Genomic DNA, 23,060 nt, shown 5'->3' with positions numbered 1-23,060 from the left:
TTATTCAGAGAATGACTGTTTTCCTTCTAATCTCGATCCAGGATCAATCTGTTCCCTAATCCAAACCTACGCTCTGATATAATCAATACAAGTGAATATTAATGCTGCCTAAATAAATGAGATAATGTCGCTCTCTCTCTCTAAACCAGAGTTTGTTATTTCATCCGGTTAAGACTAAATGACAGGCTAAGAAATGAGAGGGGAGATAATCCGGTCTTGGAATTCAGGGTGAGAAAGACCCCTGGTTCACTGACCTGGATGACAAGAGGGATTTCACCCCACATGCATATGAACACACACCTCTCATTTGACAACATTTCCAAAGTCATGTCAAGTGCATAAAAGAATGTCCATATGGTCAGAGGTCAACAGAAATCTAATGATGACAATGAGGTGAAGTACAGGCACTTTAATTTAATTATTCAAACCTCCTGCATGATCATTTCAATGACACAGGAATGGGGTGGGGGTGAAGTGTGTGTGTGTGTGTGTGTGTGTGTGTGTGTGTGTGTGTGTGTGTGTGTGTGTGTGTGTGTGTGTGTGTGTGTGTGTGTGTGTGTGTGTGTGTGTGTGTGTGTGAGAATGATCTCTCTATCTGATCTGTGAGGCGGAGGCTCTGTGTTTGATGGGGGAGGAGTTAGCCATGGCTGGGAGATGAAGGTTCCGGGACACAAAGTTCCTCTGGCGGACATCAGTGGGAGGGAGTTCCCTGGAAGAGGTGTTCCCATTGGAGGAGGCAGAGCGGGGTGGGGTGTAAGCAGGCGTGGTTCCGTTCACCTCGTACGTCCACTGCATGTCTGCTGTCTGGAGGAGAGACAAGCAGCTGTCAATCAGTGAGGTGTGTGTGTCTGCTGTCTGGAGGAGGGACAAGCAGCTGTCAATCAGTGTGGTGTGTGTCTGCTGTCTGGGGGAGGGACAAACAGCTGTCAATCAGTGTGGTGTGTGTCTGCTGTCTGGGGGAGGGACAAACAGCTGTCAATCAGTGAGGTGTGTGTGTCTATATCTGTTGCCCTGATCCTCACACTACACTCTTAGAAAAAAGGGTTCCAAAAGGGTTCTTTGGCTTTCCCCATAAGAGAACCCGTTTTGGTTACAGGTAGAACCATTTTTGATTCCAGGTAGAACCCCTTTGGATTCTATGTAGAAAGAACCCTCTGTAGAAAGAACCCTATTTCTACATGGAACCAAAAAGGGTTCTTCAAAGGGTTCTCCTATGGGAACAGCCGAAGAGCCCTTTTAGCTTCTAGATAGCACCTTTTTCTCCTACGAGTGTAGTGTGTTACTAGCCAGACATACCTGGACCAGCAGCGTAGCGTGGTGTCTCTTGCTGTACATGGAGGGGGTGAAGGAGACGGTGAGGAGGGTACCGGCTGACCCCACTGGGAGGAGCTCACCTGATGAGGGACACACCTGGAACTCACTGCCCCCACCTGGCAGGAACCCTGCTGTGAACGGCTCTGGGTACCTGCCACATAGACATGCAGGAACACACACACACAAAGATAGGGTAAGGGTCAGAGAAACACACACACATAGACACCCCCCCACCCCACACACACACACACACAGCTTGACCTGGTCTGGCTGGTCAGTCTGAAGCCCACAGCAGAGGTCTTGTGTAGCCCTGCAGCGTTAATGGTGATGACATCATCAACCTGCGGCTCGGTGGAGATGAGGCTGATGGGAAACTTCCAGAGCCCACCTGTCAAACACTGAACCGCCAGCACAGCTGAACATCTAGGGAGAGGAGAGGAGGGGAGAAGGGTAGAAGAGGGTAGAAGGGTAGAGGAGGAGGGGTAGAAGAGGGTAGAAGGGTAGAGGAGGAGGGGTAGAAGAGGGCAGGAGAGGAGAGGAGAGGAGAGGAGAGGAGAGGAGAGGAGAGGAGAGGAGAGGAGAGGAGAGGAGAGGAGAGGAGAGGAGAGGAGAGGATAAGGGAGTGGAGTGGAGAGGAAGGGAGAGGATACGGGAGTGGAGGGGAGAGGAAGATAGAGGGGGAGGAGAGAGGAAGGTAGGGGGGAGGGGAGAGGATAAGGGAGTGGAGGGGAGAGGAAGGTAGGGGGGGAGGGGAGAGGATAAGGGAGTGGAGGCGAGAGAAAGGTAGAGGAGGAGAGGGGGAGGGGAGAGGATAAGGGAGTGGAGGGGAGAGGAAGGTAGAGGGGGAGGAGAGAGGATAAGGGAGTGGAGGGGAGAGGAAGGTAGAGGGGGAGGGGAGAGGATAAGGGAGTGGAGGCGAGAGAAAGGTAGAGGAGGAGAGGGGGAGGGGAGAGGATAAGGGAGTGGAGGGGAGAGGAAGGTAGAGGGGGAGGGGAGAGGATGAGGGAGTGGAGGGGAGAGGAAGGTAGAGGAGAAGAGGGGGAGGGGAGAGGATAAGGGAGTGGAGGGGAGAGGAAGGTAGAGGGGGAGGGGAGAGGATGAGGGAGTGGAGGGGAGAGGAAGGTAGAGGGGGAGGGGAGAGGATGAGGGAGTGGAGGGGAGAGGAAGGTAGAGGAGGAGAGGGGGAGGGGAGAGGAACACAAATAGACACAGTCACTGAAGGGTAATTATTTATAACTAATGCACTTTATCAGATGTTAGTCTGCTACCTGGATTTCTAGGTGCAGAGCTGAGAGACAGTGTGTGTGTGTGTGTGTGTGTGTGTGTGTGTGTGTGTGTGTGTGTGTGTGTGTGTGTGTGTGTGTGTGTGTGTGTGTGTGTGTGTGTGTGTGTGTGTGTGTGTGTGTGTGTGTGTGTGTGTGTGTGTGTGTGATGTCTGTTACCTGAGAGGTTTGTAAGGGGTGAAGATGAGGTTGATGGCGAGAGTGACGATGCCAGAGTGGGGGTCTCTGTGACAGTTCAGTAGAGACAGGGTTACACAGCCCTCCAGCTGGGACCGCTCAGCATCACTGTTATAACACACCTCACATAGGAAGTCTTCTAGAGCCAGTCTGAAGCCTGCTGCTAACACATGGATGGACACACACACACACAGACTCAGTTCTGGTACTCTGGGTATATAGTCAAGTTATCATTGACTCAGTACTGGTACTCTGTGTATATAGTCAAGTTATCATTGACTCAGTACTGGTACTCTGTGTATATAGCCAAGTTATCATTGACTCAGTACTGGTACTCTGTGTATATAGCCAAGTTATCATTGACTCAGTACTGGTACTCTGTGTATATAGTCAAGTTATCATTGACTCAGTACTGGTACTCTGTGTATATAGTCAAGTTATCATTGACTCAGTACTGGTACTCTGTGTATATAGTCAAGTTATCATTGACTCAGTACTGGTACTCTGTGTATATAGCCAAGTTATCATTGACTCAGTACTGGTACTCTGTGTATATAGCCAAGTTATCATTGACTCAGTACTGGTACTCTGTGTATATAGCCAAGTTATCATTGACTCTGTACTAATGCTCTGTGTATATAGCCAAGTTAGCATTGACTCTGTACTGATGCTCTGTGTATATAGCCAAGTTATCATTGACTCAGTACTGGTACTCTGTGTATATAGCCAAGTTATCATTGACTCAGTACTGGTACTCTGTGTACAGCCAAGTTATTGTTACTCATTGTGGATTTTTTCCTTGTGTTATTATCTTTCTATTATTTCTCTTTCTGTCTCTCTGTATTGTTGGGAAGGACCTGTAAGTAATTATAAACTGATTGGCTGACAGCCGTGGTATATCAGACCGTATACCACGGATATGACAAAACATTTACGTTGGTAACCAGTTTATAAAAGCAATAAGGCACCTCGGGGGTTTGTGATATATGGCCAATATACCACGGCTAAGAGCTGTATCCAGGCACTCCGCGTTGAGATGTGCCTAAGAACAGCCTTTAGCCGTGGTATATTGGTCATGTACCACACCTCCTCAGGCCTTATTGCTTAATTATATCATTGTTAGTCTACACCTGTTGTTTACCAAGCATGTGACAAATACAATTGTATTTGATTTGACACACACACTCACTCTCCACCCTGACTTTGTCAAAACAGCAATATGGTGTGTGTTGTCAGGAGATTAGACACATCCTACAAGGAGCAGGATGATGTGTGTGTTGTCAGGAGATTAGACACATCCTACAAGGAGCAGGATGATGTGTGTGTTGTCAGGAGATTAGACACATCCTACAAGGAGCAGGATGATGTGTGTGTTGTCAGGAGATTAGACACATCCTACAAGGAGCAGGATGATGTGTGTGTTGTCAGGAGATTAGACACATCCTACAAGGAGCAGGATGATGTGTGTGTTGTCAGGAGATTAGACACATCCTACAAGGAGCAGGATGATGTGTGTGTTGTCAGGAGATTAGACACATCCTACAAGGAGCAGGATGATGTGTGTGTTGTCAGGAGATTAGACACATCCTACAAGGAGAATGATGAACAAGTGGACTTCACTCAACCAGAGTTAGCATCTTTATGCTAACGAACACTGTGAACATTGTCAGCTGACTGAGTTACCTTGGATATGCTCTGTTGAGACAGAAATGATGCATTACAATTAGCTCCATAATCACATCACACACTCTCAGGGTACAGGCCCACGCACGACAACACACACAATGACGTACAACACACACTCACTTCAAACCAGTGAAGTTGATGTGATCTCACCTGAGGTTCCTGAGGAGGGGGCGCTGCTGAGAGGTGTGTCTGTGTTGCTGACGGAGGAGCCAGGAACACATCCCGTCAACAGCACCTCCACTCTCTCCTCCACTCCACCGCGAGCCTCACATTCTATCACCGCTGGATGAGAGGGTTGAGGAGGGGCCTCGGGGATGCCATGGATGGGGTAGACCCAGCGGAGCAAACGAACCCGGCCCTTCTCTACCTCCACACACCTGTACACAGAGAAACACCTGTTTCACACACACACACACACACACACACACACACACACACACACACACACACACACACACACACACACACACACACACACACACACACACACACACACACACACACACACACACACACACACACTGTACTGACTTGTCCCTCTGGGTCGTGGTGAGTGGTGAGTCCAGGCGGGGGAGGTTGAAGAGGGGCTCTAGCTGAACCAGGAGCCAGGCCTGGTGCAGTTGCATGGAGTCAGGGGCAAACACCACAGGAATGTCCACACTGGCCCCCGCAGACACACGCACACCTGGAGCCAACATGGAGGACGGGAGAGACAAGCTTTACTAGTGTATCTAACATGTAGGCTGAAACTCAGGCTGACACAGTGGAGAACAGAGGAACTTTAAAGTAAAGCTTGACACAGAGATGTGTAAGAACTGACCTTGTGTCTGTTTGAGGGGGATGCAGAACACCTTCCTGTCACATATGAAGGACTGGCTTGATCTCTTCTGACCGGGCTCCTCATCTGATAGGAGAATGAACAGCAACACTAACACCATCATGTCTTGTCTCTACTAGGACTGTTTCCTGTGTGTCTGGGGTAGGACCATGTCTGTACTAGGACTGTTTCCTGTGTGTCTGGGGTAGGACTATGTCTGTACTAGGACTGTTTCCTGTGTGTCTGGGGTAGGACTATGTCTGTACTAGGACTGTTTCCTGTGTGACTGGGGTAGGACCATGTCTGTACTAGGACTGTTTCCTGTGTGTCTGGGGTAGGACTATGTCTGTACTAGGACTGTTTCCTGTGTGTCTGGGGTAGGACCATGTCTGTACTAGGACTGTTTCCTGTGTGTCTGGGGTAGGACTATGTCTGTACTAGGACTGTTTCCTGTGTGTCTGGGGTAGGACTATGTCTGTACTAGGACTGTTTCCTGTGTGTCTGGGGTAGGACCATGTCTGTACTAGGACTGTTTCCTGTGTGTCTGGGGTAGGACCATGTCTCTACTAGGACTGTTTCCTGTGTGTCTGGGGTAGGACCATGTCTCTACTAGGACTGTTTCCTGTGTGTCTGGGGTAGGACTATGTCTGTACTAGGACTGTTTCCTGTGTGTCTGGGGTAGGACTATGTCTGTACTAGGACTGTTTCCTGTGTGACTGGGGTAGGACCATGTCTGTACTAGGACTGTTTCCTGTGTGTCTGGGGTAGGACCATGTCTGTACTAGGACTGTTTCCTGTGTGTCTGGGGTAGGACCATGTCTGTCCTAGGACTGTTTCCTGTGTGTCTGGGGTAGGACCATGTCTGTACTAGGACTGTTTCCTGTGTGTCTGGGGTAGGACCATGTCTCTACTAGGACTGTTTCCTGTGTGTCTGGGGTAGGACTATGTCTGTACTAGGACTGTTTCCTGTGTGTCTGGGGTAGGACCATGTCTGTACTAGGACTGTTTCCTGTGTGTCTGGGGTAGGACTATGTCTGTACATGTATACTGTATATGTGCGTGTGTGTCCAGGGTGTTTGACCTGTGAGTCTGAGGTGCAGCAGGACTGGGTGTTCAGTAGGGTTCCTGAAGGGGAGGATGATGGAGGAGTGAGATCCCACAGGGGAGGCTACAGACAGAGGCTCCATCCTCCCAGGGGTCAGGCCTTCACCACACAGCTGGAAGCTCCAGTGCTTCAACTGGGAGGACAACAACAACAACAACAACTAAATCACTGTCAGCTGACAGATGGAGGAATAACATTTTGGTTACCTAGTTACGTGTGGAAACAGCAGAGAATTCAGAACCTAGGACAGTGGAAAAATGTCATTGATTTTGATGAATCTTTGCAATCATCAACAATCATTGTTTACACCATTGTACTGTGAGTCCGTCCAACTGCTGGTATCAGACAGTCCTCCAACCCTTCCTACCTCTTCCCCTTACCCTCCAACCCTTCCTACCTCTTCCCCTCTCCCTCCAACCCTTCCTACCTCTTCCCCTCACCCTCCAACCCTTCCTACCTCTTCCCCTTACCCTCCAACCCTTCCCCTCACCCTCCAACCCTTCCTACCTCTTCCCCTCTCCCTCCAACCCTTCCTACCTCTTCCCCTCTCCCTCCAACCCTTCCTACCTCTTCCCCTCACCCTCCAACCCTTCCCCTCACCCTCCAACCCTTCCCTTCACCCTCCAACCCTTCCCCTCCCTACCTCTTCCCCTCTCCCTCCAACCCTTCCTACTTCTTCCCCTCTCCCTCCAACCCTTCCTACCTCTTCCCCTCACCCTCCAACCCTTCCTACCTCTTCCCCTTACCCTCCAACCCTTCCCCTCACCCTCCAACCCTTCCTACCTCTTCCCCTCTCCCTGCAACCCTTCCTACCTCTTCCCCTCTCCCTCCAACCCTTCCTACATCTTCCCCTCACCCTCCAACCCTTCCCCTCCAACCCTTCCTACCTCTTCCCCTCTCCCTCCAACCCTTCCTACCTCTTCCCCTCACCCTCCAACCCTTCCTACCTCTTCCCCTTACCCTCCAACCCTTCCCCTCACCCTCCAACCCTTCCTACCTCTTCCCCTCTCCCTCCAACCCTTCCTACCTCTTCCCCTCTCCCTCCAACCCTTCCTACCTCTTCCCCTCACCCTCCAACCCTTCCTACCTCTTCCTCTTCCCCTTACCCTCCAACCCTTCCTACCTCTTCCTCTTCCCCTTACCCTCCAACCCTTCCCCTCACCCTCCAACCCTTCCCTTCACCCTCCAACCCTTCCCCTCCAACCCTTCCTACCTCTTCCCCTCTCCCTCCAACCCTTCCTACCTCTTCCCCTCTCCCTCCAACCCTTCCTACCTCTTCCCCTCACCCTCCAACCCTTCCTACCTCTTCCCCTTACCCTCCAACCCTTCCCCTCACCCTCCAACCCTTCATACCTCTTCCCCTCTCCCTCCAACCCTTCCTACCTCTTCCCCTCTCCCTCCAACCCTTCCTACCTCTTCCCCTCTCCCTCCAACCCTTCCTACCTCTTCCCCTTACCCTCCAACCCTTCCCCTCACCCTCCAACCCTTCCTACCTCTTCCCCTCTCCCTCCAACCCTTCCTACCTCTTCCCCTCTCCCTCCAACCCTTCCTACCTCTTCCCCTCTCCCTCCAACCCTTCCTACCTTTTCCCCTCTCCCTCCAACCCTTCCTACCTCTTCCCCTCTCCCTCCAACCCTTCCCCTTACCCTCCAACCCTTCCTACATCTTCCCCTTACCCTTCAACCCTTCCTACATCTTCCCCTTACCCTCCAACCCTTCCTACCTCTTCCCCTTACCCTCCAACCCTTCCTACCTCTTCCCCTCACCCTCCAACCCTTCCTACATCTTCCCCTTACCCTCCAACCCTTCCTACATCTCCCCCTTACCCTCCAACCCTTCCTACCTCTTCCCCTCTCCCTCCAACCCTTCCTACCTCTTCCCCTTACCCTCTTCCCCTTACCCTCCAACCCTTCCTACCTTTTCCCCTTACCCTCCAACTCTTCCCCTTACCCTCCAACCCTTCCTACATCTTCCCCTCACCCTCCAACCCTTCCCCTCTCCCTTCAACCCTTCCCCTCTCCCTCCAACCCTTCCCCTCTCCCTCCAACCCTTCCTACCTCTTCCCCTCACCCTCCAACCCTTCCCCTCTCCCTCCAACCCTTCCCCCCTTCCCCTCTCCCTCAAACCCTTCCCCTCTTCCCCTTACCCTCCAACCCTTCCCATCTTCCCCTTCCCCTCCAACCCTTCCTACCTCTTCCCCTCTCCCTCCAACCCTTCCCCTCTCCCTCCAACCCTTCCCCCCTTCCCCTTACCCTCCAACCCTTGCCATCTTCCCCTTACCCTCCAACCCTTCCCCTCTCCCTCCAACCCTTCCCATCTTCCCCTTACCCTCCAACCCTTCCTACCTCTTCCCCTTACCCTCCAACCCTTCCCATCTTCCCCTTACCCTCCAACCCTTCCCATCTTCCCCTTACCCTCCAACCCTTCCTACCTCTTCCCCTCTCCCTCCAACCCTTCCCCTCTCCCTCCAACCCTTCCCCCCTTCCCCTCTCCCTCCAACCCTTCCCCTCTTCCCCTTACCCTCCAACCCTTCCCATCTTCCCCTTACCCTCCAACCCTTCCTACCTCTTCCCCTCTCCCTCCAACCCTTCCCCCCTTCCCCTTACCCTCCAACCCTTCCCATCTTCCCCTTACCCTCCAACCCTTCCCATCTTCCCCTTACCCTCCAACCCTTCCTACCTCTTCCCCTCTCCCTCCCTCCCTCCAACCCTTCCCCTCTCCCTCCAACCCTTCCCCCCTTCCCCTCTCCCTCCAACCCTTCCCATCTTCCCCTTACCCTCCAACCCTTCCTACCTCTTCCCCTTACCCTCCAACCCTTCCCATCTTCCCCTTACCCTCCAACCCTTCCTACCTCTTCCCCTCTCCCTCCAACCCTTCCCCTCTCCCTCCAACCCTTCCCCTCTCCCCCCCACCCTTCCCCTCTCCCTCCAACCCTTCCCCTCTTCCCCTCACCCTCCAACCATTCTTACACCTTCCAGCTCTCCCTCCAACCCTTCCCCTTACCCTCCAACCCTTCAAAGTTTTCAGATCTCTAAGTTGGAAGCAATATGGTGTAAACTTTCCCACTACACTGTTTATACCTATCCATACCCTTCAGATCCACCACTACACTGTTTATACCTATCCAGACCCTTCAGATCCACCACTACACTGTTTATACCTATCCATACCCTTTAGATCCACCAATACACTGTTTATACCTATCCAGACCCTACAGATACACCACTACACTGTTTATACCTATCCAGACCCTTCAGATCCACCACTACACTGTTTATACCTATCCAGACCCTACAGATCCACCACTACACTGTTTATACCTATCCAGACCCTACAGACCCTCCACTACACTGTTTATACCTATCCAGACCCTACAGATCCACCACTACACTGTTTATACCTATCCAGACCCTTCAGATCCACCACTACACTGTTTATACCTATCCAGACCCTACAGATCCACCACTACACTGTTTATACCTATCCAGACCCTACAGATCCACCACTACACTGTTTATACCTATCCAGACCCTTCAGATCCTCTACTACACTGTATATACCTATCCAGACCCTACAGATCCACTACTACACTGTTTATACCTATCCAGACCCTACAGATCCACCACTACACTGTTTATACCTATCCAGACCCTTCAGATCCACTACACACTGTATATACCTATCCAGACCCTACAGATCCACTACTACACTGTTTATACCTATCCAGACCCTACAGATCCACTACTACACTGTTTATACCTATCCAGACCCTTCAGATCCACTACTACACTGTTTATACCTATCCAGACCCTACAGATCCACCACTACACTGTTTATACCTATCCAGACCCTACAGATCCACTACTACACTGTTTATACCTATCCAGACCCTTCAGATCCACTACTACACTGTTTATACCTATCCAGACCCTACAGATCCACTACTACACTGTTTATACCTATCCAGACCCTTCAGATCCACTACTACACTGTTTATACCTATCCAGACCCTACAGATCCTCCACTACACTGTTTATACCTATCCAGACCCTTCAGATCCACTACTACACTGTTTATACCTATCCAGACCCTTCAGATCCACCACTACACTGTTTATACCTATCCAGACCCTTCAGATCCACTACACACTGTATATACCTATCCAGACCCTACAGATCCACTACTACACTGTTTATACCTATCCAGACCCTACAGATCCACTACTACACTGTTTATACCTATCCAGACCCTTCAGATCCACTACTACACTGTTTATACCTATCCAGACCCTACAGATCCACTACTACACTGTTTATACCTATCCAGACCCTTCAGATCCACTACTACACTGTTTATACCTATCCAGACCCTACAGATCCACTACTACACTGTTTATACCTATCCAGACCCTACAGATCCACTACTACACTGTTTATACCTATCCAGACCCTTCAGATCCACTACTACACTGTTTATACCTATCCAGACCCTACAGATCCACTACTACACTGTTTATACCTATCCAGACCCTACAGATCCACTACTACACTGTTTATACCTATCCAGACCCTACAGATCCACTACTACACTGTTTATACCTATCCAGACCCTTCAGATCCACCACTACACTGTTTATACCTATCCAGACCCTTCAGATCCACCACTACACTGTTTATACCTATCCAGACCCTTCAGATCCACTACTACACTGTTTATACCTATCCAGACCCTACAGATCCACCACTACACTGTTTATACCTATCCAGACCCTACAGATCCACTACTACACTGTTTATACCTATCCAGACCCTACAGATCCACTACTACACTGTTTATACCTATCCAGACCCTTCAGATCCACTACTACACTGTTTATACCTATCCATACCCTTCAGATCCTCCACTACACTGTTTATACCTATCCAGACCCTTCAGATCCACCACTACACTGTTTATACCTATCCAGACCCTACAGATCCACCACTACACTGTTTATACCTATCCAGACCCTACAGATCCACCACTACACTGTTTATACCTATCCATACCCTTCAGATCCTCCACTACACTGTTTATACCTATCCAGACCCTTCAGATCCACTACTACACTGTTTATACCTATCCAGACCCTACAGATCCACCACTACACTGTTTATACCTATCCAGACCCTACAGATCCACCACTACACTGTTTATACCTATCCATACCCTTCAGATCCTCCACTACACTGTTTATACCTATCCAGACCCTTCAGATACACCACTACACTGTTTATACCTATCCAGACCCTACAGATCCACTACTACACTGTTTATACCTATCCAGACCCTACAGATCCACTACTACACTGTTTATACCTATCCAGACCCTTCAGATCCACTACTACACTGTTTATACCTATCCAGACCCTACAGATCCACCACTACACTGTTTATACCTATCCAGACCCTACAGATCCACCACTACACTGTTTATACCTATCCAGACCCTTCAGATCCACCACTACACTGTTTATACCTATCCAGACCCTTCAGATCCACTACTACACTGTTTATACCTATCCAGACCCTACAGATCCACCACTACACTGTTTATACCTATCCAGACCCTACAGATCCACCACTACACTGTTTATACCTATCCAGACCCTTCAGATCCACCACTACACTGTTTATACCTATCCAGACCCTACAGATCCACTACTACACTGTTTATACCTATCCAGACCCTACAGATCCACCACTACACTGTTTATACCTATCCAGACCCTTCAGATCCACCACTACACTGTTTATACCTATCCAGACCCTTCAGATCCACTACTACACTGTATATACCTATCCAGACCCTACAGATCCACTACTACACTGTTTATACCTATCCATACCCTTCAGATCCACCACTACACTGTTTATACCTATCCAGACCCTACAGATCCACTACTACACTGTTTATACCTATCCATACCCTTCAGATCCACCACTACACTGTTTATACCTATCCAGACCCTACAGATCCACCACTACACTGTTTATACCTATCCAGACCCTTCAGATCCACCACTACACTGTTTATACCTATCCAGACCCTACAGATCCACTACTACACTGTTTATACCTATCCAGACCCTTCAGATCCACCACTACACTGTTTATACCTATCCAGACCCTTCAGATCCACCACTACACTGTTTATACCTATCCAGACCCTTCAGATCCACTACTACACTGTTTATACCTATCCAGACCCTACAGATCCACCACTACACTGTTTATACCTATCCAGACCCTTCAGATACACCACTACACTGTTTATACCTATCCAGACCCTTCAGATCCACTACTACACTGTTTATACCTATCCAGACCCTACAGATCCACTACTACACTGTTTATACCTATCCAGACCCTTCAGATCCACTACTACACTGTTTATACCTATCCAGACCCTTCAGATCCACCACTACACTGTTTATACCTATCCAGACCTTTCAGATCCTCTACTACACTGTTTATACCTATCCAGACCCTACAGATCCTCCACTACACTGTTTATACCTATCCAGACCCTTCAGATCCACTACTACACTGTTTATACCTATCCAGACCCTTCAGATCCACCACTACACTGTTTATACCTATCCAGACCCTTCAGATCCACCACTACACTGTTTATACCTATCCAGACCCTTCAGATCCACCACTACACTGTTTATACCTATCCAGACCCTTCAGATCCACCACTACACTGTTTATACCTATCCAGACCCTACAGATCCACTACTACACTGTTTATACCTATCCAGACCCTTCAGATCCACCACTACACTGTTTATACCTATCCAGACCCTTCAGATCCACCACTACACTGTTTATACCTATCCAGACCCTTCAGATCCACTACTACACTGTTTATACCTATCCAGACCCTACAGATCCACTACTACACTGTTTATACCTATCCAGACCCTACAGATCCACCACTACACTGTTTATACCTATCCAGACCCTACAGATCCACCACTACACTGTTTATAGGGTTAGACAGGTTGGTTTACCTGAGAACAGGTGAAGGAGATCTTAGCTGTGTGGTTTCCAGCGCCGATGGTTGATGGGCTGAAACGGACAGGAACCTGGGTGGACGAGTGTGGTGCTATGATGAGCTGGAAAGATAGACAGGTAGACAGGTAGACATAGACAGGTAGATATAGACAGGTGGACATAGACAGATAGACATAGACAGGTGGACATAGACAGGTGGACATAGACAGGTAGACATAGACAGGTAGACATAGACAGGTAGACATAGACAGGTAGATATAGACAGGTGGACATAGACAGGTGGACATAGACAGGTAGACATAGACAGGTAGACATAGACAGGTAGACATAGACAGGTAGACATAGACAGGTAGACATAGACAGGTGGACATAGACAGGTAGACATAGACAGGTAGACATAGACAGGTAGACATAGACAGGTAGACATAGACAGGTAGACATAGACAGGTAGACATAGACAGGTGGACATAGACAGGTAGACATAGACAGGTAGACATAGACAGGTAGACATAGACAGGTGGACATAGACAGGTAGACATAGACAGGTAGACATAGACAGGTAGACATAGACAGGTGGACATAGACAGGTAGACATAGACAGGTGGACATAGACAGGTAGACATAGACAGGTGGACATAGACAGGTGGACATAGACAGGTAGACATAGACAGGTAGACATAGACAGGTAGACATAAATAGGTAGACATAGACAGGTGGACATAGACAGGTAGACATAGACAGGTAGACATAGACAGGTAGACATAGACAGGTAGACATAGACAGGTGGACATAGACAGGTAGACATAGACAGGTAGACATAGACAGGTAGACATAGACAGGTAGACATAGACAGGTAGACATAGACAGGTAGACATAGACAGGTAGACATAAATAGGTAGACATAAATAGGTAGACATAGACAGGTAGACATAGACAGGTAGACATAGACAGGTAGACATAGACAGGTAGACATAGACAGGTAGACATAGACAGGTAGACATAGACAGGTAGACATAAATAGGTAGACATAAATAGGTAGACATAGACAGGTAGACATAGACAGGTAGACATAAATAGGTAGACATAAATAGGTAGACATAGACAGGTAGACATAGACAGGTAGACATAGACAGGTAGACATAGACAGGTAGACATAAATAGGTAGACATAAATAGGTAGACATAGACAGGTAGACATAGACAGGTAGACATAAATAGGTAGACATAAATAGGTAGACATAGACAGGTGGACATAGACAGGTAGACATAGACAGGTGGACATAGACAGGTAGACATAGACAGGTAGACATAGACAGGTAGACATAGACAGGTAGACATAGACAGGTGGACATAGACAGGTAGACATAGACAGGTAGACATAGACAGGTAGACATAGACAGGTAGACATAGACAGGTAGACATAGACAGGTGGACATAGACAGGGAGACATAGACAGGTAGACATAGACAGGTAGACATAGACAGGTAGATATAGACAGGTAGACATAGACAGGTAGACATAGACAGGTAGACATAGACAGGTAGACATAGACAGGTAGACATAGACAGGAACACACACACAGTTTAGACGGCAAATAAACAAGTCCATATTTTATAGTGTATGTTCTACTCTAATTACAACTGGTCTCATCACTGGCACTATACATCCTTTACATAAGGTGGAGTGGACCTGAAAAACTACTGAACGTTGGTTGCTAATAATAGGAAGACACTATTCAGGAAGCAATCAGTCTTCATCTACAGAATGTTCTTCATTGGCCATTATGCTGCTAGGCAACCAAACACAAGCCTGAGAGACAAACAGATCATTTCTCCTAGAGAGAGAGAGAGGATGCAGCTGTACTCTGTCACCGCTATGACGTCACCACTTAGAGAACTAGCCACTCAGAAGTGTAGACATCATTTACACAATAGTGGAGGCTATGACCGACTTGATGGTGGAAATGAGAAAATGGATAAACTATGAATTTCTCGTAACGGAAAACAAAGGGACACACATGATGTGTGTGTGTGTGTGTGTCTGTGTGTGTGAGTGTGTGTGTGTGTGTGTGTGTGTGTGTGTGTGTGTGTGTGTGTGTGTGTGTGTGTGTGTGTGTGTGTGTGTGTGTGTGTGTGTGTGTGTGTGTGTGTGTGTGTGTGTGTGTGTACTAACCGGTCTGCTGGTGTCCAGCTCCAGGGTGAAGTTGCGAGGGTTGCTGTTGACCATGCCCAGCTCCAGTGTCTCATCTGTGGGGTTGACCAGTGGGATGTACAGCCTGGTCCACCTGACAACACAAACAGTTTAGGTGGGGTTATGTGTGTGTGTGTGTGTGTGTGTGTGTGTGTGTGTGTGTGTGTGTGTGTGTGTGTGTGTGTGTGTGTGTGTGTGTGTGTGTGTGTGTGTGTGTGTGTGTGTGTGTGTGTGTACATACTTTCCCAGTTCACAGCTGCTCTGTGGTAAGGTGGTGAGGACAGGAGGTTGGGCCAGCAGGTCCAGCTGGTACCAGAACTCTCCCATCAGCTCCGACTGGAAGACCACACTGACAGAGAACACCATCATACACAATCACACACACTCCTTTTATTTGTGTGTGTTTGATACAAGCTATTATAAGAATATTTTGAAGATAAATACACAACGCACAGGATGAGAGGACGAGAGTACTAAAAACTAAACAGAGTACTAATGGTCAATAGGGAATTGTCATTGTAAATAGGAGTTGGTTTTCAGTTCAACAGCTGTTTAGACTCTGTGGAATTTCTGTCCTGAACGCAGAGCTACATGTGCTACGTTCTGTACATTGAGTCTGGAGCAGGATACTTGTTATTTGGCCATTCCAGTTGTACTGCAAGGACTTCTGATTGGTCAACCCCAAGCTAGGGTGGGGGGGTTATACGTGGCATCCTGTTTCTTTGTTCTGTGGAGAAAAGCTGAGGACAGGGGAGACTGAACATCTACCTCCCAGCGTAACATCTATGATTTGTCCTTCTCAAATTAATCTATTTTTCTCCCCCTGATTTGCTTTGGGGTTTTGTGTCATTGAAGAAAAATATTAACTGCTACCACTACTATGTTCTATTTGTTGCCATTAGTAACAATCAACAAATCCCTCAGGGGATCAATAAAGTGTATTATTTATTTACATCCAACCGTTCATTCAACCTGATTCCCAATGACACAGTGTCCAATACAATAAGGTTGAGATAACATGACAGAGATCAATGCCCGTATTCACAAAATATATGAGTGTAGGAGTGCTGATCTGGGATCAGATTAGCCTTTTAGATCATAATGAATACCAGAGAGAGGACCAGATCCTAGTGCTGATCTGGGATCAGGTTAGCCTTTTAGATCATAATGAATACTAGAGAGAGGACCAGATCCTAGTGCTGATCTGGGATCAGGTTAGCCTTTTAGATCATAATGAATACCAGAGAGAACCAGATCCTAGTGCTGATCTGGGATCAGGTTAGCCTTTTAGCTCATAATGAATACTAGAGAGAGGGCCAGATCCTAGTGCTGATCTGGGATCAGGTTAGCCTTTTAGATCATAATGAATACTAGAGAGAGGGCCAGATCCTAGTGCTGATCTGGGATCAGGTTAGCCATGTAGATCATAATGAATACCAGAGAGAGGACCATATCCTAGTGCTGATCTGGGATCAGTTTAGCCTTTTAGATCATAATGAATACCAGAGAGGACCAGATCCTAGTGCTAATCTGGGATCAGTTTAGACTTTTAGATCATAATGAATACCAGAGAGGACCAGATCCTAGTGCTGATCTGGGATCAGTTTAGCCTTTTAGATCATAATGAATACCAGAGAGGACCAGATCCTAGTGCTGATCTGGGATCAGTTTAGCCTTTTAGATCATAATGAATACCAGAGAGGACCAGATCCTAGATCAGCTCTCCTACTCTCAGATGCTTAGTGAATACAGGCCCTGAAGTCTTTCCAGTACAGTCAAGGTGTCTGTCTCTTCCCTGTCTGTCTCTTACCTGTCTGTCTCTTCCCTACTATAGCAGGAGAAGGTGACTGTCTCTTACCTGTCTGTCTCTTCCCTACTATAGCAGGAGAAGGTGACTGTCTCTTACCTGTCTGTCTCTTCCCTACTATAGCAGGAGAAGGTGACTGTCTCTTACCTGTCTGTTCTCTTCCCTACTATAGCAGGAGAGAAGGTGACTGTCTCTTACCTGTCTGTTCTCTTCCCTACTATAGCAGGAGAAGGTGACTGTCTCTTACCTGTCTGTTCTCTTCCCTACTATAGCAGGAGAAGGTGACTGTCTCTTACATGTCTGTTCTCTTCCCTACTATAGCAGGAGAGAAGGTGACTGTCTCTTACCTGTCTGTCTCTTACCTGTCTGTCTCTTCCCTACTATAGCAGGAGAAGGTGACTGTATCTTACCTGTCTGTTCTCTTCCCTACTATAGCAGGAGAGAAGGTGACTGTCTCTTACCTGTCTGTTCTCTTCCCTACTATAGCAGGAGAGAAGGTGACTGTCTCTTACCTGTCTGTTCTCTTCCCTACTATAGCAGGAGAAGGTGACTGTCTCTTACCTGTCTGTTCTCTTCCCTACTATAGCAGGAGAGAAGGTGACTGTGTAGTTGAGACTGCTCTGGGGAGGGACACACACCCGGGTGTCTCCACTCAGGTCCTCTCCCTCCAGACACACCCACAGGTCAAGCGGCTCCGCCTCCGGGTTACTAAGGGGGATCTCCACGGCAACAGAGCTCTGAGAATAACATAGCTATAAAACTCAGACACACTAGTCTAGACAGACAGCGTTTTCTCCCCACTAAAACGTGCATCACAATGATTAGGTCAACGCATTACTCATTCCTTGATGTCACTTCTCTCCGGCAACCAGTTGGATGTGCATATGTGATCTTTTTCATTGGTGCAGATGAAGACACAGGGACGTTGTAGAGGATGGTGTAAAGTAGGCCTCACCTGAACAGCACAGTGCACAGCCAGCACCTTCAGGGGAGGAGCAGGATCACATATGACCTCTATAGAGAACCACACCTCATATGGCCTGGACTCATTCCCTGTTCCTGTCTCACTCTCCACGGCTAGGAATGACATGGACCCTGAGAGACAGTACAGGAGAGGAAAATATAGGCTGTTGTCCTCCTTGACATTCACATTATTACTGCAGTGTGTGTAGTGACCTCACACATAAAGAGACAGAGACAGAGACAGAGACAGAGACAGAGACAGAGACAGAGACAGAGACAGAGACAGAGACAGAGATAGAGATAGAGATAGAGATAGAGATAGAGATAGAGATAGAGAGAGAGAGAGAGAGAATGAAGCACCTGTATGTTTCCCTCGTTTCCATGGTGACACAGACACGGTGTAGGGGACGGTGTGACCTGGTGTGATGTCCAAGGTGGGCGGTCCACTGACGATGGAGAGGTCTGATACCACCTACAACCAGCAGCACAAGGACAATCAGCAACTGTGTGTGTGGCTGTAGTCGGGGACCTGCAGGGTGCTGTGTGTAGTAGTAGTATAGTAATAGTTATCTATCTACCTGACAGGTGAGGGGTGCTGGCTGTAGGTGGGGACCTGCAGGGTGCTGTGTGTAGTAGTAGTATAGTAATAGTTATCTATCTACCTGACAGGTGAGGGGTGCTGGCTGTAGGTGGGGACCTGCAGGGTGCTGTGTGTAGTAGTAGTATAGTAATAGTTATCTATCTACCTGACAGGTGAGGGGTGCTGGCTGTAGTCGGGGACCTGCAGGGTGCTGTGTGTAGTAGTAGTATAGTAATAGTTATCTATCTACCTGACAGTTGAGGGGGTGCTGGCTGTAGTTGGGGACCTGCAGGGTGCTGTGTGTAGTAGTAGTATAGTAATAGTTATCTATCTACCTGACAGTTGAGGGGGTGCTGGCTGTAGGTGGGGACCTGCAGGGTGCTGTGTGTAGTAGTAGTATAGTAATAGTTATCTATCTACCTGACAGTTGAGGGGGTGCTGGCTGTAGGTGGGGACCTGCAGGGTGCTGTGTGTAGTAGTAGTATAGTAATAGTTATCTATCTACCTGACAGGTGAGGGGTGCTGGCTGTAGTTGGGGACCTGCAGGGTGCTGTGTGTAGTAGTAGTATAGTAATAGTGTATCTATCTACCTGACAGGTGAGGGGGTGCTGGCTGTAGTTGGGGACCTGCAGGGTGCTGTGTGTAGTAGTAGTATAGTAATAGTGTATCTATCTACCTGACAGGTGAGGGGGTGCTGGCTGTAGTTGGGGACCTGCAGGGTGCTGTGTGTGACCTGTCTGACAGAGCAGTGTAGCACCACGTGGTCCAGGGGTAGGGACCGCTCCCCCACCCCTCTCAGGGTGAAGCTGTGCTCCGTCCCATCTGTGTCATTCAGCAAGGACAGCCTGCCCTAAAACACACACACACACAGACAGGAACACACACACACACAGACAGGAACACACACACACACAAAGTAAAGACAGAGACACAAAGATGCCCTCAAAGGCACAGACACACCCACGAGGATAGACAGAAACACCTACATATGTAGACTGTCACAGACCCACCCACGAGGATAGACAGAAACACCTACATATGTAGACTGTCACAGACCCACCCACGAGGATAGACAGAAACACCTACATATGTAGACTGTCACAGACCCACCCATGAGGATAGACAGAAACACCTACATATGTAGACTGTCACAGACACACCCACGAGGATAGACAGAAACACCTACATATGTAGACTGTCACAGACCCCCACGAGGATAGACAGAAACACCTACATATGTAGACTGTCACAGACCCACCCACGAGGATAGACAGAAACACCTACATATGTAGACTGTCACAGACCCCCACGAGGATAGACAGAAACACCTACATATGTAGACTGTCACAGACCCACCCACGAGGATAGACAGAAACACCTACATATGTAGACTGTCACAGACACACCCACGAGGATAGACAGAAACACCTACATATGTAGACTGTCACAGACACACCCACGAGGATAGACAGAAACACCTACATATGTAGACTGTCACAGACACACCCACGAGGATAGACAGAAACACCTACATATGTAGACTGTCACAGACCCACCCACGAGGATAGACAGAAACACCTACATATGTAGACTGTCACAGACACACCCACGAGGATAGACAGAAACACCTACATATGTAGACTGTCACAGACACACCCACGAGGATAGACAGAAACACCTACATATGCAGACTGTCACAGACACACCCACGAGGATAGACAGAAACACCTACATATGTAGACTGTCACAGACACACCCACGAGGATAGACAGAAACACCTACATATGCAGACTGTCACAGACACACCCACGAGGATAGACAGAAACACCTACATATGCAGACTGTCACAGACACACCCACGAGGATAGACAGAAACACCTACATATGTAGACTGTCACAGACACACTAACACAGACCCATCAAATAAGGTCCTATTTATTTTGACTGTTTCCAGAGGTTCAGAAACAAAGAGAGACTGCTTTACAATGGGCTTATCAGGTCCTCCAGACAGATAGAGAGACAGAGAGAGAGAGAGAGAGAGAGAGAGAGAGAGAGAGAGAGAGAGAGAGAGATGCATGTATCAATCCAGACTGTGAACAAAACAACTCAACTCTGAAGCTATCAACTGTCAGCTCTACCTCAGTTGCTGAGATACACAAACTAAGGAACACTAGGCACAGATATAGACTCTCTCCTTCTACAGCCAACAGGTAGAAGTGTCGTATAAATGTCCAATGATTCATCACTCATTAGCTGGACTCAACGTGGTTTAAAAAAGAAAGCTGACAGGAAAATGATTTATCAACCCAGTTGACAGCAAGTGGAGCTGTTAGCATGATAATATACTGTATATGCCATTTAGCAGACCTTATACCCAGATAAGTGGAATCAGTTTTAGTATGTGAGTGTAATACCTGTGGGAACTGAACCCAGGACAAATGGATGGAGGTAAAACTAGCCAGGAGGATTCCTGTCTCCTCAGTCACCTTCATGCAGGGAGGTAGTATTGCTGGCAATTCTCTCTCACTCTCACTCTCTCTCACTCTCACTCTCTCTCACTCTCTCTCACCCTCACTCTCTATCTCACTCTCTCTCACTCTCTCTCACTCTCTCTCACTCTCACTCTCTCTCACGCTCACTCTCTCTCTCACTCTCTCTCACTCTCTCTCACTCTCTCTCACTCTCTCTCACTCTCTCTCACTCTCACTCTCTCTCACTCTCACTCTCTCTCACTCTCACTCTCTCTCACTCTCTCTCGCTCTCTCTCACTCTCTCTCACTCTCTCTCACTATCTCTCACTCTCTCTCACTCTCTCTCACTCTCTCTCACTCTCTCTCACTCGTCAAAAAGTGAAGGGAGAGGGTAAGGAAGGACAGAGAGAAGAGAGGGAAACAGGAGGCGGAAGATGAAGAGGAGGAAGAGGAGGAGGCGGAGCAGGAGGAGGGGGATGAGTGTATTACCGTGACGATGCTCTGTGTGGTGGGTCTAAAGGTAAGGGGGTAACAGATCTTCTCCCCGGCCCGTATGTACACCACAGGAGGGCCGTAGAAGCCACAGCCACTAACCAAGCCTCGCAGATGCCAGTCCTGGCTGCTCTCATTGATCTGGAGAGAAAACAGGAAAGATGACACACACACATCCTATTTTCCCCTAACTCCTAACTCTAATGCAAATTCTAAACCTAACCCTAACTCCTAATGCTAATTCTAAACCTAACCCTAACTCCTAATGCTAATGCTAATTCTAAACCTAACCCTAACTCCTAACCCTAATGCTAATTCTAAACCTAACCCTAACTCCTAATGCTAATTCTAAAGCTAACCCTAACTCCTAACCCTAATGCTAATTCTAAACCTAACCCTAACCCAACCCCAAAGCCTAAATTAGCCTTTGTCCTCATGTGGACCTGGGAAATGTCCCCACGAGGGAGAATTTTTCCTTGTTTTACTATCCTTGTGGAGACTTCTGGAGATTTACAGTACCCACGAGGATAGTAATACAAGCCCACACACACATACACACAACACACAATTCAGCTCTTCAGCCACTCCTGAGCACAAAGCCTGCCACCTCCACCTCTTCCTCTCTTCTCTTCCTCCTCCTCCTCCTTCCCCTCTCTTCTCCTGTCCCTCCTCCTCCACCTCCCCCTCTCTCCTCCTCCTTCCCCTCTCTTCTCCTGTCCCTTCTCCTCCTCCTCCCCCTCTCTCCTCTTCCTCCTTCCCCTCTCTTCTCCTGTCCCTCCTCCTCCTCCCCCTCTCTCCTCTTCCTCCTTCCCCTCTCTTCTCCTGTCCCTCCTCCTCCTCCACCTACCAGAGGGATGTCCTGAGTGACAGACAGGTGAGCGGGCGTGGTGAACTCTAGCTGGGCGTGGTCTCCCTCTGCGGTAACCACGACTTCCAGCAGGTGGACTCTGATGTCACGCCACGACTGCAGAACCAGCTGGCACCGGAACCGACCAGCCACATGGGCATGGAACCTCAGTGGTACCATCACCACCTCAGAGTCTGGACAGAGAGGGCAGGGGGATAGGAGTGTGTGTCTGTGTGTGTGTGTGTGTGTGTGTGTGTGTGTGTGTGT

The 23,060-nt window shown here is 48.4% G+C and overlaps 1 protein-coding gene across 1 annotated transcript in view; it reads right to left on the bottom strand.

Annotated features, from left to right (window-relative positions):
• Nucleotides 1–394: 394 nt before the first annotated feature.
• Nucleotides 395–23,060, bottom strand: part of LOC139532736 (cilia- and flagella-associated protein 47-like) — an 87,741-nt gene continuing 65,075 nt past the window's right edge. Inside the window, exons 44-60 of the mRNA XM_071330701.1 lie at nt 22,794–22,987; nt 21,944–22,087; nt 19,660–19,833; nt 18,764–18,875; nt 18,396–18,535; nt 18,002–18,177; nt 15,875–15,982; nt 15,616–15,727; nt 13,441–13,545; nt 6,359–6,515; nt 5,281–5,364; nt 4,992–5,145; nt 4,611–4,837; nt 2,757–2,934; nt 1,576–1,737; nt 1,297–1,465; nt 395–804 (exon numbers count right to left, since the gene is read on the bottom strand). Coding sequence (XP_071186802.1) covers nt 592–804; nt 1,297–1,465; nt 1,576–1,737; nt 2,757–2,934; nt 4,611–4,837; nt 4,992–5,145; nt 5,281–5,364; nt 6,359–6,515; nt 13,441–13,545; nt 15,616–15,727; nt 15,875–15,982; nt 18,002–18,177; nt 18,396–18,535; nt 18,764–18,875; nt 19,660–19,833; nt 21,944–22,087; nt 22,794–22,987 — 2,609 coding nt within the window. The 3' untranslated portion in view covers nt 395–591. The remainder of the gene's footprint in view (nt 805–1,296; nt 1,466–1,575; nt 1,738–2,756; nt 2,935–4,610; nt 4,838–4,991; nt 5,146–5,280; nt 5,365–6,358; nt 6,516–13,440; nt 13,546–15,615; nt 15,728–15,874; nt 15,983–18,001; nt 18,178–18,395; nt 18,536–18,763; nt 18,876–19,659; nt 19,834–21,943; nt 22,088–22,793; nt 22,988–23,060) is intronic.

This window comes from Salvelinus alpinus, chromosome 10 (assembly GCF_045679555.1).
Source record: "Salvelinus alpinus chromosome 10, SLU_Salpinus.1, whole genome shotgun sequence".
NCBI classification, from domain to species: domain Eukaryota; kingdom Metazoa; phylum Chordata; class Actinopteri; order Salmoniformes; family Salmonidae; genus Salvelinus; species Salvelinus alpinus.
Note: the sequence above shows the minus strand (reverse complement) of the source record. Positions and strands in the feature narration are given on the sequence as shown.